The 18,840-nt window shown below is 45.7% G+C and overlaps 1 protein-coding gene across 4 annotated transcripts in view; it reads left to right on the forward strand.

Annotated features, from left to right (window-relative positions):
* tbl1xr1a (TBL1X/Y related 1a) overlaps window positions 1-18,840 on the forward strand; it is a 304,123-nt gene that overhangs the window by 247,824 nt on the left and 37,459 nt on the right. For all 4 annotated transcript variants that reach the window (XM_072474367.1, XM_072474366.1, XM_072474365.1 and 1 more), the window contains 3 exons: window positions 4,160-4,253; window positions 16,843-16,941; window positions 18,170-18,315. In XM_072474367.1, coding sequence (XP_072330468.1) covers window positions 16,884-16,941; window positions 18,170-18,315 — 204 coding nt within the window. In that variant the 5' untranslated portion in view covers window positions 4,160-4,253; window positions 16,843-16,883. The remainder of the gene's footprint in view (window positions 1-4,159; window positions 4,254-16,842; window positions 16,942-18,169; window positions 18,316-18,840) is intronic.

The raw sequence follows: 18,840 nt of genomic DNA on the forward strand, positions 1-18,840 counted from the left end.
CTTTTACGGTAATAACACTCTGGTATACACTCAGATTCCTCTTCCGTGTATGCTTTCTGATACATCTGTTTTATTTCTACATACTTCTGTTGTAAGTCCGCCAATTTTCCTGAACTAAAATTATCCACCCTGTCCTCCACCTATTCTTGTTCTTTTTCAACCACCTGATCAAAAATCGTTTCTGATAATTGCCCTTCAACCTCACCTTCACTCTTTGATTTCTCCCCTTGTCTTAACATGTGACTTTGAGACCTTGTTACTACACAATCCGGAAAAATCCCAGGATATTCACCCTTCAACACTTCAGTTGTCTGATTTTCCACTGGCTTATCAACTACAGTAGGCATCACTCCCACCTGCGATCCAGTTGTATCATTACCCAAGATGAACTGTATTCCTGGCCAAGATAGTTTCTCCATTACTCCTACTACCACTTCACCACTCTTCACTGGACTTTCCAACCGTACCTTTTATAATGGAACACCACTCCTCTCATCCTGAATTCCACATATCACCACCTTTTCTGGCAACATTTTTTCCAAACTACATAACTCCTCATCTCTTACCATTAAATATTGACTAGCTCCCGTACCTCTTAAAATTGTGACTTCTTTACCTGCTCCTCCTGATACACATGAGTAAACTTTACCCACACAAGTAAATTCTTTAAAGAGATCTGGCAGCTTCTTATCAATCACCTCTTGATCAGGCTGTACAATCTTTTGCACCTCCTTCGCTTCACTTGAGCTTTCCTTTACCACTTTAACAAACCCCACTGTCTTATCCTGTTACACCACATCAGCCTTCCCAGTGCTTTTCTTCAACCACCAACACTGTGACTTTACATGGCCTAGTTTATTACAGTGAAAACATTTGAAACTTTTCATATCTCTTCCACCCTCCCAGATTTTTTATTTTTAGTGTGAGGTACACTCTCCTTATTATCTACCATCAGATCACCTTTCCCTTTACCACTTGGGTATTTCTCATATCCCAGTTTCGATCCCTCACAAGCTGAAACTGGTGTTGGAAACCAAACTTTGATTAATGAACTAATTCATAATCATCTGCCATTTCTGCTGCTATTCTCGCAGTTTTAAGCCTCTGCTCTTCCACATGAGTTCTCACTACATCAGGAATTGAATTTTTAAACTCCTCCAAAAGTATAATTTCTCTGAGAGCTTCATATGTTTGGTCGATTTTCAAAGCCCTTATCCACCTATCTGTTTGATCCTCTCAAACTCCATGTATGTTTGACCAGGTTCTTTCCTTACATTTCTAAACCTTTGTCTGTAGGCTTCAGGCACTAGTTCATATGCACCCAAGATGGATTTTTTCACCTCCTCATACGACTCGGATACCTCCTCTGATAGTGATGCAAACACTTCACTAGCCCTACCGATCACCTTTGTTTGAATCAGTAATACCCACATGTCCTGTGGCCATTTCATTTGTTTAGCTATCTTCTCAAATGAAATAAAAAAGACTTCTATCTCCTTCTCATCAAACCGTGGCAATGCATGGACATATTTAAATCGATCCCCAACAAGCCTTCAAATATGACGCTCTTTCTCACTATCTTCATCGCTATCATACAACTGTAGGTTTCCCTTTACGCCTGCCAATTTTAACTGACTGTCATGTTTCATGGCCATTTCCTGAAGTTCAAACTCTCTCTCTTTATCTTTTTCCCTGATCTGTATCTCCCTTTCTTTCTCCTCTCTATCTTTTTCGTATTCAAGCTGCTTTAATTCTTTCTCATGTTCCATTTGTTTACTTTGTAATTGAGGTTTTGCCATTTCCAATGAGTCAAACTGTCTCTCAGGCAACTTTAAATGCTTCGCTACCGCCATAATTACCTCATTGTTTCGCATTTTGTCAGGTAATGTTAACTGCAATGTTTTTGCCAAATCTAACAGTCTGCTGTTAGTCTCTGTCCGTGAGGTACTGCGTGTGACCGTCTCCACCCCCAAAAACTTCTGAGTGTCTGAAAGCGCCATTGTCCACAACACACTCCCCATTTAAATTAGAATACCACACCTGAAAAGCAACCACAATATGCTCACCCCTCACTGTCTTTAAGTTCACTAAGCCAATCCAATAGATAGACTTTTATCCCCCTCGAGCCCCCAATTTGTTATGGATTAGGGTTTAGAGAACCCCAAAGTGTATAATGGAGTTCACCTGACCCACAACTTTTACTAGATTGTGGTATGGGGAGCACACGGCCCACTCTACAGGTGTGGTACAGAAATGAAAAAGTATTTTTTCAAGTTACCCTTTTTAAAACATACAGTGAACATCTTAGCAATCATCAATTCAAATACAACCCGCAAAGAATACAACACTCTGTAATCTTTAATAACTTCCCAAACAATATCCAGAAGACAAAAGAAACACCTTTCAACAGAAGCACATAAGGTTTACATTCACTACGGAGAACATTTATAATTCTGAATTCACCAAATGATGAAGAGATAGTCTTTTCATGGCAGAGAGAAACAGCAGTACACCTGCTTTGTCTGGCTTCAGCTCCCAACACTGAAAACAAAACCAAAAAGACACAGATACACCCAAGCTTTTCTGAAAGTGAAACTAAAAAACAGAGCCAGAGTTCAGCTCCACCCACACTCTGACATCACTGCAGTAACATGAGCAGCTAAACATTTCTTAAAGTGACATTCTCATGACAGGTAGGGTGCGACTTCAGAGGGCCAGTGCAGACTCAATGGGCGTATTGGCCTCCTTTTGCATTGTAATTATTTTGTGATTTTTTTAGTGACTATACTAGATTGATGTCTTCTAGTTATGCTCTTACCTACAGCATTTCCTCTGTATTCACTCTCAGCAATACCTTTTCATGAAAAGATCTCAATTAGGTCACCTTTCAACTTTCTTTCTTCAAGCCTCATGTCCATCCTTCCTGATGTTTACCCAGACATTTTTGATATCATCTTTGTAAACCTTCTCTCCAGTGCCTCGATATCTTAGTTTTAAAAATATGACGACCAGAACTGCACGCAGTACCCTTAAATGTAGACTAACCAAAGTTTAGCATAACTTCCCCACTTTTCAATTCTATCCCTCTAGAAATAAAGCCCAGTGCTTGATTTGCGATTTTAATGGCCTTACTTACCTCTGCAGCAACGCCTAGTGATTGGTGTATTTGTACTCCGAGATCCCTATGTCCCTCTACCTCATCTAGATTCGCATTTTCTGAGTAATAAGTGACCTCCCTATTCTTCCTACCAAAATGTACCACACATCCACCTGTGTTGAGTTTCATTTGCCAATTATTTGCCCATTCTGTATGTTTATTAATGTAGATAACAATTTGAAGTAGAGGAAAATAAGAGATGTCAGGAGAGATCAGTGGGATTAGTTTTAGTTTTGGATTGCAAAGAGCTGGTATGGACTGGATAGGCCAGTTGGCCTCAATCTAGTTTTAATGAGAAACCAATACGTAATATGGTTTACAAAATTTCATGTGAACCCAGTGGAATGGTAAACTGGAACACTCCTATCTTGCTATATAATACTGTTCACTAGCTGATGAAATCTGTACTCGCTTTGAAATTTACTGTTTATATTTAATTTTTACCAGTAAGTAAAACCTCTGGCTTGATGTCCCGGGAATAATTGGTTAAAAACTTTAATCTGTAAAACCTGACAGATTTCCAAATGAGATTTTAGTGGTACAATTTATGAGTTTTTGATCTACAGTCAATCCTGTTTAAACTCTAAATCATAGGATTAGAATAAAAATAATAGTCTGAAATGCTTTAAAAATTCCTATTCCTGTGTTGTCTGAGAAAGTAAATAGATAACATATGTTGGGCAATGACCCTTTCATAGGGTTCAAGTTCAGGCCATGCTTTCGGAATAAAACAAATTTCTTCAGGGTCCTAAATCCTTGTAGAGGCTCAACCATTTCTTAATGGGCATAAGTTTGCAGAACACCTAGCTGCCCAGCAAATTTTAATCAAAAGCTACAGATTGCTACGAGGAATAAAATGATGCCACACATACTTCTGTTAGTACTTAAAAGAAAAATCGAAAGAGGCTTGAACATCAAATTGATGTTCAAGCCTCTTTCGATTTTTCTTTTTTAAAAACTGCACAATATTAGTAAGCACTTTTGTTCTTTTTGCCTTTCTAGCTGTACCACATGCCAAGTGACCTAAGGTGACGTGATACACCCATCCTTAATTGTCCTGAGGGTTCAAAATGTGCTAACAGCCTATTCATGAAAGGTAAGATTTAACTGTCTTCTTTCAAAAGAACATGGAGTGATTGATTTTCTGAATTTGTTTGTCTTAGCTTCAGATAATTTTTGTGTTTTGCAATGTGTTTACAGGTTACTTCATTTGAAAGCATTTAAATTGAGGGCACTTTATTGCATATAGTAAATTTGTAAAGTAACCAAAAAGGTGAATTACTGACAACTATCTTGAGGAGGTGTTGGGGAAGCTTATTTTAAAGAATATTGCAGCTCTTTTGTTTATAAAAAGTAAATCAATTGATTCTTCAAACAAAATGTGTTAATATTTTGGTTACAACCTACATTGTAATGTTGGTACATAAATAAGAACAACATTATTGGGGCATACCACTCGGCCCTTGAGTCTGCTCACCATTCAATAAGATAATGGTTGATCTAATTGTAAACTGTTCTGGGCCAGGGTTTAAAAACTCCAAAGTGTATTGTGGAGTTCTCCTGACCTATAACTTTTTGTTGAATTTGGCTTGGATGAGCACAAGAGCCTTCACTTGAGATGTGATTCAAGAGTCTTACTAGACACTTTAATCAAAATAAGCTTCATTCGAAGAAGTTAGTTAACTTATATATGAACAAACAGCAAGAATTTTTATCAATTACAAACATAAAGACACCCCACAGCTACAGTAATCTATGTATAACACTTAATGAATTCCCCCATAACTGTTCCAATTCAAAAAAAATCCCATAAACCAAAAATCCCTTTTTAAGGACATGACCCAGCACTCTGCATTCTCATTTGAATAAGACTGGCTTTCCATGAGATTCTGACCCAGTCTCACCAGCAGGATTAAACCCTTCCAGAAAGCAAACTATATAAGAACATAAGAACTAGGAGTAGGAGTAGGCCATCTGGCCCCTCGAGCCTGCTCCGCCATTCAGTGAGATCATGGCTGATCCTTTGTGGACTCAGCTCCACTTTCCGACCTGAACACCATAACCCTTAATCCCTTTATTCTTAAAAAAACTATCTATCTTTATTTTAAAAACATTTAATGAAGGCGCCTCAACTGCTTCACTGGGCAAGGAATTCGATAGATTCACAACCCTTTGGGTGAAGAAGTTCCTCCTACACTCAGTCCTAAATCTACTTCCCCTTATTTTGAGGCTATGCCCCCTAGTTCTGCTTTCACCCACCAGTGGAAACAACTTGCCCGCATCTATCCATCATGATTTTATATGTTTCTATAAGATCCCCCCATATTCTTCTAAATTCCAACGAGTACAGTCCCAGACTACTCAACCTCTCCTTGTAATCCAACCCCTTCAGCTCTGGGATTAACCTAGTGAATCTCCTCTGCACACCCTCCAGCGCCAGTACGTCCTTTCTCCGGTAAGGAGACCAAAACTGAACACAATACTCCAGGTGTGGCCTCACTAACACATTATACAATTACAGCATAACCTCCCTAGTCTTAAACTCCATCCCTCTCGCAATGAAGGACAAAATTCCATTCGCCGCCTTATAGGACAAAGTTCATCGATGAGGGAAGGGCTGTAGATGTCATATACATGGACTTCAGTAAGGCGTTTGATAAAGTTTCCCATGGCAGGTTGATGGAAAAAGTGAAGTCGTATGGGGTTCAGGGTGTATAGCTAGATGGATAAAGAACTGGCTGGGCAACAGGAGACAGAGAGTAGTGGTGGAAGGGAGTGTCTCAAAATGGAAAAAGGTGACTAGTGGTGTTCCACAGGGATCCGTGCTCAGACCACTGTTGTTTGTGATATACATAAATTATCTGGACGAAGGTATAGGTGGTCTGATTAGCAAGTTTGCAGATGATACTAAGATTGGTGGAGTTGCAGATAGCGAGGAGGACTGTCAGAGAATACAGCAAAATATAAATAGATTGGAGAGTTGGGCAGAGAAATGGCAGATGGACTTCAATCCAAATGCGAAGTGATGCATTTTGGAAGATCTAATTCAAGAGCGGACTATAGGGTCAATGGAAGACTCCTGGGGAAAATTGATGTAGAGAGATCTGGGAGTTCAGGTCCATTGTACCCTGAAGGTGGCAACGCAGGTCGATAGAGTGGTCAAGAAGGCATACAGCATGCTTGCCTTCATCGGACGGGGTATTGAGTACAAGAGTCGGCAGGTCATGTTACAGTTGGAAAGGACTTTGGTTAGGCCACATTTGGAATACTGCGTTCAGTTCTGCTCGCCACATTACCAGAAGGACGTGGATGCTTTAGAGAGGGTGCAGAGGATGTTCACCAGGATGTTGCCTGGTATGGAGGGTGCTAGCTATGAAGAAAGGTTGAGTAGATTAGGATTGTTTTTGTTGGAAAGACGGAGGTTGAGGGGGGACCTGATTGAGGTCTACAAAATTATGAGAGGTATAGACAGGGTGGATAGCAACAAGCTTTTTCCAAGAGTGGAGGTGTCAATTACAAGGGTCACGATTTCAAGGTGAGAGGGGGAAAGTTTAAGGGAGATGTGCGTGGAAAGTTTTTTACGCAGAGGGTGGTGGGTGCCTGGAACGCTTTGCCAGTGGAGGTGGTAGAGGCGGGCACGATAGCATCATTTAAAATGCATCTAGACAGACATATGAATGGGTGGGGAACAGAGGGAAGTAGATGCTTGGAAAATAGAAGACAGGTTTAGATAAAGGATCTGGATTGGCGCATGCTGGGAGGGCCGAAGGGCCTGTTCCTGTGCTGTAACTTTCTTTGTTCTTTTCTTTGTTCTTTCTAATCACCTGTTGCACCTGTAAACCAACTTTTTGCGACTCATGCACTAGCACACCCAGGTCTCTCTGCACAGCAGCATGTTTTAATATTTTATCATTTAAATAATAATCCCTTTTGCTGTTGTTCCTACCAAAATGGATAACCTCACATTTGTCAACATTGTATTCCATCTGCCAGACCCTAGCCCATTCACTTAACCTATCCAAATCCCTCTGCAGGCTTCCGGTATCCTCTGCACTTTTTGCTTTACCACTCATCTTAGTGTCATCTGCAAACTTGGACACATTGCCCTTGGTCCCCAACTCCAAATCATCTATGTAAATTGTGAACAATTGTGGGCCCAACAGAGATCCCTGAGGGACACCACTAGCTGCTGATTGCCATCCAGAGAAACACCCATTAATTCCCACTCTTTGCTTTCTATTAATTACCCAATCCTCTATCCGTGCTACTACTTTACCCTTAATGCCATGCATCTTTATCTTATGCAGCAACCTTTTGTGTGGCACCTTGTCAAAGGCTTTCTGGAAATCCAGATATACCACATCCATTGGCTCTCCGTTATCTACCGCACTGGTAATGTCCTCAAAAACTTCCACTAAATTAGTTAGGCACGACCTGCCCTTTATGAACCCATGCTGCGTCTGCCCAATGGGACATCGTTTAAGTTACCAAAATAGCAGGTAGCTATAATCAATGTTTTTTTCCCCTGGAACAGATATTTAAAATGAAAAGAGAGAGTCAGGCCAAAACACTTCTGTTCTCTGTCTGAGCCCACAGCAGCCAAATGTGAAAGTGAAAGTCAAACTCATAGCCACAGCTCAGCTCCACCTATAAAAATGACATCACTGAAACCATGTAATAAGATTGGAGTGTCCCTTTCTTAAAGGGACACTCCAATGACAAAACTCAACTCAACTCAACAATCCCACCTATCCCCAATAACCGCTTGTCCCTTTATCAAGAATCTAGCTGACGACTTCCGGTTGCGGCTATGCGGAGCTAAGCCGCACGATTCGGCAGCTCCCGCTATTACGGACTTTTGGGCTCGTTAGAGAAGCCCCAACGGAATTTTTTTCGAAGACAACCCGCGGAGAAGGGAAGAGATAGGTCCCCCTCCAACTTTTATGGACCGGACCAGAAGTGAAACGGGCAAAAAAGCAGCATTGGAGCAGCGGGAGAAGCGAGGGGAAAAAACCAAAATGGCGGCGGCCGGGGACAAAGCGGAGTGCGGGCCGGAGCTGCAGGAGTTCATCAAGCGCTGCTTCGAGGAGCTGCGGAAGGAGATGATGGCGCCTATGCTGTCGGCAATTGAAGGACTAGGGATGACCCAGAAGGCCCACGAGGGTAAAGATCCAGGAGGTACAGAAAAGAGTCAGTCAGAATGAGGACGAGCTCTTGGGCCTGGCGGTGAGAGTGGAGCAGCACGAGGCGCTACACAACAGGTGGGCGGGAAGACTCGAAAACCTGGAGAACAGGTCGAGGAGAAAGAATCTGCGGATCCTGGGTCTCCTTGAAGGAGTGGAGGGGGCCGATGCCGGTGCATACGCGAGCACGATGCTCGGGGCGTTGATGGGCGCAGAGACCCCTTCGAGGCTGCTGGAGCTGGACAGGGCACACCGGGTGCTGGCGAGGAGGCCCAAGACAAATGAGCCACCAAGGGCGATGGTGGTGAGATTTCACCGGTTCACGGACAGAGAGAGGGTCCTGAAATGGGCCAAGAAGGAGCGGAGCAGCAAGTGGGACAATGCAGAGATCCGAATATACCCGGACTGGAGTACGGAGGTTGCAAAGCGCAAAGCAGGTTTCAACCGGGCCAAAGCGGTGTTGCATCGGAAAGGAGTGAAATTCGGAATGCTGCAGCCAGCGCGACTGTGGGTCACATACAAGGACCAACATTATTACTTCGAAACGCCTGAAGAGGCGTGGACCTTCATACAAACCGAAAGGTTGGACTCTAACCGAGGGTTTGTGAAGGTGGGGGGGATGTTTGAGGTTTGATGTGTGATGGTTGTTGTATATATAGGGGGTCAATCACGCGCAGGAAATGTTACATGGGCTGGGGGAGAGAGACAAGGCTGCGCCAGAGGGTGCGGGGCAGGCTTTGGAAAGCGCGGGGTTTTTCCCGTGCGCGGGAAGAAAGGCGGGAAGGGGAACGAAGGAACGCATACTGAGTGGGTCACTCCCAAACGGGGAGGTCAGTGGGGTGGCGGGGGAAGCCCGGGTCAGCAGGTGTCAGCTGACTTATGGGGGGGAGCAAAAAAGCTAGACAGGGGTCTAGCCGGGGGGGGGGGGGGGGGGGGGGGGGGAGAGGGTTGCTGCTGCACTGGCCGAAAGGGAATGGGACACAGAAGAGGCGGTCGGGGCGGGGGTCCCCCGGCTGGGGGACTGGAGGGTGAGGGAGGCGCGGACACGGGACTGGCCTACAAAAGGAGATGGCTAGTCGGCGGGGAGGGGGGAGGGGGGAGGGCACTCCAATCCGGCTGATAACCTAGAACTTGAGGGGCCTTGAATGGGCCGGTGAAGAGGGCCCGAGTGTTCGCGCACTTAAAGGGACTGAAGGCAGACGTGGTCATGCTCCAAGAGACACATCTGAAGGTGGCGGACCAGGTCAGGTTAAGAAAGGGATGTGTAGGACTGGTATTCCATTCGGGACTGGACGCGAAGAATAGAGGGGTGGCAATATTGGTGGGGAAGCGGGTGTCATTTGAGGCCAAGACTATCGTAGTAGATAACGGAGGGCGATATGTGATGGTGAGCGGTAGGTTGCAAGGGACGTGGGTGGTGTTGGTAAATGTATACGCCCCGAACTGGGATGATGCTGGATTCATGAAGCGTATGTTGGGGCGCATTCCGGACCTGGAGGTAGGAGGCCTGATAATGGGAGGGGACTTCAATACAGTGTTGGACCCAGCACTGGACCGCTCCAGATCAAGGACTGGAAAGAGGCCGGCGGTGGCTAAGGTGCTTAGGGGGTTTATGGATCAGATGGGGGGGGAGTGGACCAATGGAGGTTTGCAAGGCCGCAGGCCAGGGAATTTTCTTTTTTCTCCCATGTGCTCAATGCCTACTCCCGGATAGATTATTTTGTTCTGGGCAGGGCGCTCATCCCGAAGGTGGAGGGGACTGAGTATTCGGCCATAGCCATTTCGGTTCACACCCCGCACTGGGTGGAACTGGAGCTGGGAGAGGAGAGGGACCAACGCCCGCCTTGGCGGCTGGATGTGGGACTGTTGGCAGATGAGGTGGTGTGTGGGAAGGTGAGGGGGTGCATCGAAAGGTACTTGGAGGCCAACGACAACGGGGAGGTGCGGGTGGGGGTGGTATGGGAGGCGTTGAAGGTGGTGATCAGGGGAGAGTTAATCTCCATCAGGGCTCATAGGGAGAAGACAGAGGGCATGGAAAGGGAGAGGTTAGTGGGGGAGATTTCGAGAGTGGACAGGAGATACGCAGAGGCCCCGGAGGAGAGATTACTTGGGGAAAGACGACGGCTCCAGACGGAGTTTGACCTGTTGACCACAGGGAAGGCGGAGGCACAGTGGAGGAAGGCGCAGGGGGCAACCTACGAGTATGGGGAAAAGGCTAGCCGGATGCTGGCACACCAGCTCCGTAAGAGGATGGCAGCGAAGGAAATAGGGGGAGTCAAAGATGGAAGGGGAACCACGGTTCGGAGTGCGACGAAAATAAACGAGGTATTCAAGGCCTTCTATGAACAGCTGTACAGATCCCAGCCCCCAGCGGGGGAAGAGGGGATGAGACGATTCTGAGACCAACTGAGATTCCTGAGGGTGGAGGAGCAAGAGGTGGCTGGTTTGGGGCACCAATTGGGTTGGAGGAGCTGAGCAAAGGTTTGGGGAGTATGCAGGCAGGGAAGGCCCCGGGACCGGACGGGTTCCCGGTAGAGTTCTACAGGAAGTACGTAGACCTGTTGGCCCCGCTACTAGTGAGGACCTTTAATGAGGCAAGAGAGGAGGGGACCCTGCCCCCGACAATGCGGAAGCGACAATTTCTTTGATCCTAAAGCGGGACGAGGACCCACTGCAATTTGGATCGTACAGGCCGATCTCGCTCCTCAATGTGGATGCTAAGTTGCTGGCAAAAGTGCTGGCCACGAGGATCGAGGACTGTGTCCCGGGGGTGATCCACGGGGACCAGACGGGATTCATAAAGGGCAGGCAACTAAACACTAATGTGCGGCGGCTCTTAAATGTGATAATGATGCCATCGGAGGAGGGAAAGGTGGAGATTGTGGCAGCTATGGACGCTGAGATAGTGGCAGCTATGGACGCGGAGAAGGCCTTTGATCAAGTAGAGTAGGAGTACCTCTGGGAGGTGCTGCGTAGGTTTGGGCCCGGGGGAGGGTTTATCAATTGGGTTAAGCTCCTTTACAGAGCCCCGGTGGCAAGTGTAGTCACGAACCGGCGGAGCTCGGAGTACTTTCGGCTGTACCGAGGGACGAGGCAGGGGTGCCCCCTGTCCTCCCTGTTGTTTGCATTGGCGATTGAACCCTTGGCCATGTCATTGAGGGAGTCTAATAAATGGAGGGGGGTGGTCCGAGGGGGAGAAGAGCATTGGGTGTCGCTTTATGCGGATGACCTGTTGCTGAACGTGGCGGATCCAATGGAGGGGATGGTGGAGGTCATGCAGACTCTAAGGGAGTTTGGGGAGTTTTCAGGCTATAAGCTCAATGTAGGGAAGAATGAGCTCTTTGTATTACAGGCAGGGGACCAAGAAAGAGGGATAGGGGACCTACCGCTGAGGAGGGCGGAGGGGAGCTTTCGGTATCTGGGGATCCAGATAGCCAGGAGTTGTGGGGCCCTACATAAACTGAATCTGACGAGGTTGGTGGAGCAAATGGAGGAGGGCTTCAAAAGATGGGACATGTTACCGCTCTCGCTAGCGGGTAGAGTGCAGTCGGTCAAAATGGTGGTCCTTCCGAGGTTTCTGTTTGTGTTTCAGCGCCTTCCCATCGTGATGACCAAGGCCTTTTTCAGGAGAGTAGGTAGGAGTATAATGGGGTTTGTGTGGGCGAATAGGACCCCGAGGGTAAGGAGAGGGTTCCTGGAACGTAGTAGGGACCAAGGAGGGTTGGCGCTGCCAAACCTAGGGAGCTACTACTGGGCAGCAAATGTGGCGATGATCCGCAAGTGGGTGATAGAGGGAGAGGGGGCGGCATGGAAGAGGATGGAGATGGCGTCCTGTAAAGGAACGAGCCTGGGGGCGTTGGTGACGGCACCGCTGCCGCTCTCGCCGACAAGGTACACCACGAGCCCGGTGGTGGCGGCAACGCTAAGGATCTGGGGCCAGTGGAGACGGCATGGGGTGCAATGGGAGCCTCGGTGTGGTCCCCGATCAGGGGTAACCACCGGTTTCTCCGGGGAAGATGGATGGAGTGTTTCAGAGCTGGCATCGGGCGGGGATTAGAAGAATGGGGGACCTGTTCATTGACGGGACGTTTGCGAGCCTAGGGGCACTGGAGGAGAAGTTCGAGATACCCCCGGGAAATGCCTTTAGATATATGCAGGTGAGGGCGTTTGTGAGGCGACAGGTGACGGAATTCCCGTTGCTCCCGGCACAAGAAATTCAAGACCGGGTGATCTCGGGTGTATGGGTCCGGGAGGGCAAGGTGTCGGAAATACACCAGGAGTTGAAAGAAGAGGGGGAAGCGCTGGTAGAAGAGTTGAAGGGTAAATGGGAGGATGAGCTGGGGGAGGAGATTGAGGAAGGTCTGTGGGCTGAGGCCCTAGGTCGGGTTAATTCCTCTTCCTCGTGTGCCAGGCTTAGCCTGATACAATTTAAGGTGGTTCACAGAGCGCACTTGACGGGGGCGAGGTTGAGTAGGTTCTTTGGGGTAGAGGACAGATGTGGAAGGTGCTCAGGGAGCCCGGCGAACCATGTCCATATGTTTTGGTCATGCCCGGCACTGGAGTGGTTCTGGAGAGGAGTGGCGGGAGCAATATCTCAGGTGGTGAAAGTCCGGGTCAAGCCAAGCTGGGGGCTAGCAATATTTGGAGTAGTGGACGAGCCGGGAGTGCAGGAGGCGAAAGAGGCCCTAGTAGCCCGGCGACGGATCTTGCTAATGTGGAAGGAGGCGAAGCCCCCTAGCGTGGAGGCCTGGTTAAACGACATGGCTGGGTTCATAAAGCTGGAGAGGATCAAGTTTGCCCTGAGAGGGTCTGCGCAGGGGTTCTACAGGCTCTGGCAACCGTTCCTAGATTATCTCGCGGAGTGTTATAGGAAGGTCGGTCAGCAGCAGCAACCTGGGGGGGGGGGTGGGGGGAGAAGAAACCACACACACGTCCTGTTGGGCGGGAGGGGGGGTGGGGGAGGCGGGGGGAATGGGGGATTGCCTGGGAGGGTGGATGAGCAAGAGATAACATGAAGAGTTGGGGAAACGGGCATGTGCGGGAGAGAGCCAGTGTACAAAGCTATGTAAACGTATCATTTTACCATGTATATATCTTGCTCTGTGCGATTTCTTGTTATTTTGTTACGGGGGGGGGTTATTGTTTGTAAGGGAGAAAAATTGTGTTAAAAAACTTTAATAAATATATTTAAAAAAAAAAAAAGAATATCTAGCTATGCTTTAAAAATATTCGAAGACTGCCTCATCCATCTTTTGAGGAAGAGAGCTCCAGAAACTCACTTCCCTCTGAACTCCTGACATTTTCACCTGGATCTGCCTAGCCACAAAGACCATGTCTGCAATTTGCAGATGACTGTTGCCTAATGACTCTCTCTGTATTGGACATGCTTGACCTCTTCAACACCTCCTACCAGAGACTTGACCTATCTTTAAACATCACCAAGAAGATAGTGCTTCACCAACCTTCCCCAGGCCAGATGAGCATACATGCGCCATCCATGTAGACAGGGTGCAGCACTTCCCATATCTCAGCAGCCACCTTTCCCAAGAGACTACCATTGATTAGGACCAGCACCAAGTCTGCTGTGCCATGCCTATGTGCCAATGTGTTGTTGACAACATGGACTGTTGAAAGTTAACAAGGGTCCTGGTTTATAAGGCTGTTATGGTGAACACCTTCCTCTACTGTAGTGAAACCTGGATTTTCTATCATATCACCTTTGGATCCCTGAATGCTTCCATCAGTGACGCTTGCATCAAATGTTGGGGGTGAAATGGGAGGACTGCCAGACCAAAGCTAGCATTCTCCCTGAAGCTGTCTCTGCCAGCATTAAAGCACTGCTCCTGCAGGACCAACCTCGATGTCTATTGTGTCTGGATGCCTGGAAACTGCCTCCCTCGGCAGATTCTCTTCTTCCAGCTTTCTGTTGCCAACGGTCTAAGTGCGACCAAAGAAAAAGGTATAAGGATATGCCCAAAGCATCCCTAAAGCACGGAGACATTAACACCATTGACTGGGAGGGGAAGGCTGCAAACCCCTTAGCATGGCTCCACCCAGTCCAACAAGGTGCAAGTTGTTTCAAGGCTCAGTGACTTGGCAGCGAGGCTAAACAGCGGTGGCAAAGGAAGGAGAGGGAAGCCAACCTGGTGCTGCGAATTCCACATACTCATGCAACAACATAATAATCTTTATGCCCCCACTACAGAAGAGCACATGGATCCAGAATCTGGCTCCTCGGTCATTTGAAGACTCACCAAGTCTGCCTGACGTCATTCTTGAATTCAAGGGACTGCAACTGCTAACTCTTGAGAGAAAAAAAATCTTCTCACCTCTTTTCCCCTTATTTTTAAACCATGTCCCCTAGTTCTAGATTCTCTCACAAGAGAAAACCTCCTTTCCGCATGCACCCTGTTCAGACGCCACAGGATCCTTTATGTTTCAATCCAGTTACTTACTCTTTTAAACTCAGTGGATTGGATGTACGCCTAGCCTATCGAGCCTTTCCTCATAAGACAACTAGGCTATTCCAGGTATTAGTCTAGTTAGACCTTCTCTGAGCTGCCTCCGGATTAAATGGATTAAAAAGGCCTATTACAATTTGGTTACTTTTCAATTGTTATTTTCAAGACAAAGGCCAGCTTCCATAGTGGGCACTTCTATAAACTGAAATTTACTTTTGCTTACCAAGTATTTTGAATAGTGGGCCTCTTAAGTGAATGGTAACCCCATTTATTGCTCTTGAATGCCTCAAAATTAACAAAAAATGTCAACATTGTCAAGAATGCATAGCTCAAACCAAAATAATGGTCCGGATTTTGAGAGAAGAAGTGAGGTCTTCCAGCATGCCAAACAGCTGGCACCCTAATGGTGCCATGTCTCCTAGTGACATCACGAGCTGATAACCTGCTCCTTGAGTTCAGCCCAGCTCAACAGCAGAGAGACAGACACCAGACCAGAGAGGGAGAAACACAGGTAGTTTATTGAGTCGCAGACAGAAAAACACGTACACAGATGGAGAGAGACTTAATCACCAGACACAGGCAGATAGAAATGGAGATAATCTCTGGACCCACACTGAGAGATGGAGAAAGATACCCCCAGATCTAGAGAGAGAGAGAGGGAGAAACAGGGTGAGTGCTTTGAGACATAGAGAGATGGAGAGTCTGAAGACCCAGATCCCAGGGGGAGAGACCAAAGACCCCGGTCCCATAATTTAATAGTGCCAAATCACCTAGGCAGGCTCTACAATAACTAATATCAGCTGTAAGAAAATAGGCATTAAAATCATTGTAAATGGTTAGCAATCAGCCAATTCTTGAAATGGCCCAGCGGGACCGTTGGTGTCTACCATTGTCGGGACTTTAAATCTGTATCAGTTGGTTTTGATTAAGGACATGTAACCTGGCAAGAAAATGAATTATGAACAGAATGAGTACAATAATAGTCTGATAGCTTTTACTGTTTTTGAATTGTTTTAGAGATGAACACTAGCAGCCCAAAGAGTAACTTTTATAACTTTGATCATTTGTCTTTGATTAAAAAAAATTGAGGGGAGAGGCACTTGGGGAGTCCCATAACCTACGATAAAGGCAATATGGGTGGCACGGTAGTACAGTGGTTAGCACTGCTGCTTCACAGCTCCAGGGTCCCGGGTTCGATTCCCGGCTTGGGTCACAGTCTGTGCAGAGTCTGCATGTTCTCCCCGTGTCTGCGTGGGTTTCCTCCGGGTGCTCCGGTTTCCGCCCACAAGTCCCAAAAGACATGCTTGATAGGTAATTTGGACATTCTGAATTCTCCCTCTGTATACCCGAACAGGTGCCCGAGTGTGGCGACTAGGGGATTTTCGCAGCAACTTCATTGCAGTGTTAATGTAAGCCTACTTGTGACATCAGTAAAGATTATTATCATTATTATTGAAACTTGGCTTTAAGGCCGATGATATGCGTCTTTTGAAAATTTGATTGCATTATTATAGTATTTTGAATATGTCAGTTATTTTTACATCAGTGACCTACTGTGTCACCACAAAATGTGCCCTTGTACAATATATAACTATTTTGGTTGAAGAGTGTTGAATCCCGAATTGTGTCAGATGTGTAACATTGTTGGCTTGATAGCCAACTGTTTCACAAATGTACAGGAAGCACTGTATGATTATACAAAATGGCTAATAAACAGTTTAAAAATGATCAAGTAGACATTTGAATTTTGAAGTAGAAGCTCTGGCTTGTGATTTTCACAGAAAATTGGAGGAAATTATGATAACTGAACAATTCAAATTTCATTTTTATTGGATTGAACTGCAGCAACTCCTAGTGTTTAGTGTATCATAAGTAAGCAATCAATCCCAAATCCTAGTGTAGTGGTGATTAATTGAGGAACAATCTTCTTGCATACTAGTAAAGCGAAGAGCAGCAGTGGAATAGTGATTTGCAAACCTAATTTTCTAATAATGCATGTGCAAAATTATTTTGTGACTCTACCTTTTTTATATATACATAGGCTTACCCTGTAATGACCTCATGGTTTAAGTGGGACTGAAGATGAGTATTAGCAGTGATGAGGTCAACTTTCTGGTATATAGATATTTACAGGAGTCTGGTAAGTATATCAAATATTAAAAGAAGGCTTTGAAATGTTTGCATTCTTCCTACCTGTGATCTTGGCAGCAGAAAAGGTAGGTGGCCTTATGTTTGAGTCTGGAGGTAATGGGGCTGGGGTGGGGAAAGGATTGGGGACCAGAGCCTGAGGGTGGCTGGTAGAGCAAGGGCGGTGGATGGTTGAGTTTCAGGATGGCATCGATCGGGGTGGTGATTTGCAGTGGGCAACTTTTCGTTTTTTTTGGTAGGCGACCTTTACAGCTCGTTTCCCTGACTGAAGTTAGCACTGGCTGACTCAGTAGTAGGTGTTAGATCCCTAGTTGCTATATGCAAAGGGTTAATGCCTGCTTCTGGCAAGGGTAAAGGACGCCTCTTGCTTGTCCTTAACCAATGTGACGGGTGGCGCACCTGTTGCATGTTATTTTGTGCATCTTTGAGGCTGTGGTAGCAGATAGAAAACAAACACTCTACAACCCAATATCCAGGTGTCTGTGCTTACCACAAGTGTATTTTAAAAAATAATTGTAAACTTTTGAGATAGAGCAGTGAACAGTGTGAGCAACAATGTGATTAGCAACTGCCCAATTCCGCGCCACCCCTCAACTCCTCTGTTCTATTTAAGTGTTTAAAATTAGATTGTTGTTGATTTATATATAGGTGTGGATATTCGAATAGGGCCGGAATTCTCCGTTGTTGCGATTCACTTTTCCTGCCAGCAGCGCACCCCCGCTCGCGGGTTTACCAGCGGCGGAGAGTGGTTACAATGGGAAATCCCACTGACAAGCAGTAGGAAGATAGAATCCCACCGCCAGCGAATGGCGCGGGGCCGTGAAATACATGGCTGGGGGGGTGAAGAATCTCACCTAGGGTCTGAGGGTGCAGTTGTTCTCAAAGGCACTCCAGGATCTGGGAGCATTTGAAGGCTTGGGAGTTAGAGATTGGAGGAAGAGGCTCAGAGAAGACTCGGGTCGGGGAGAATATTTTTATTTTCAAAAGACATTTTTGATGTTTTGTTCATCAACAAACCATGATGGGCAACTGTTTACATTATAAATGTTGACATAAATGTGTTACAGCAGATAATATTTATAAACAGGACATACATGCCATATCTAGGATTTGATGTCAAGAAACAAAGCATGATTGAATATTTATCAATAATCTGTTTACTATTTTGTGTGTAATGCAAATTGTTTAAGCTATCATAAATCATTTTGTTTTTATCCAAGGTTTTTCCCATTCAGCGTTCACATTTGGTATAGAGAGTCACATCAGTCAGTCTAATATTAATGGTGCCCTGGTGCCACCAGCAGCTCTCATCTCGATCATACAGAAAGGTTTGCAGTATGTGGAGGCTGAAGTCAGTATCAATGAGGTTCGTATCCAGCAAACCTGGGAGGGGGTGACTGAAATTGTGAAATGAGCAAAATTGAGCACTATATAAGTTGCACATTTCATTAGGCTTTATTGTAATAATTTTTTAATTCAAAGTTTTCTTGACTGAAAATTTCCATGCTGACTGGTTGTCCCATAACATATTTTAGTCTACTCTTATGGAATTGCCTGGAACTTCCAAGTACTCAAAAGAAAATGTTGCCAAAAGCCTATAAAACAAGTGAAATAAAGTAATTGGATTGGAAGATTATATATACTTGTGTCTGAATATTTCTGTTTTTTTGGGGGAAAAAGATGGATCAATTAGGTGCAGTAGTAACTTCTGGTAGTGGGAGGCAAGTTTAGTTAGCTATTTTAGTTTGTGTTTTCTTTAGTCAGGAAAGTAGGTTTTACTGTTGTATTGTGCAGTCTGATCTTTTGATCATTTAACTTGGATCTAGTTTAGACTATTATATCTTTCAACTTTTTTTAATATTACCATTACAAATCCTAAACCGTCAAGTGC

Source organism: Scyliorhinus torazame, chromosome 14, assembly GCF_047496885.1.
Source record: "Scyliorhinus torazame isolate Kashiwa2021f chromosome 14, sScyTor2.1, whole genome shotgun sequence".
Classification (NCBI taxonomy): domain Eukaryota; kingdom Metazoa; phylum Chordata; class Chondrichthyes; order Carcharhiniformes; family Scyliorhinidae; genus Scyliorhinus; species Scyliorhinus torazame.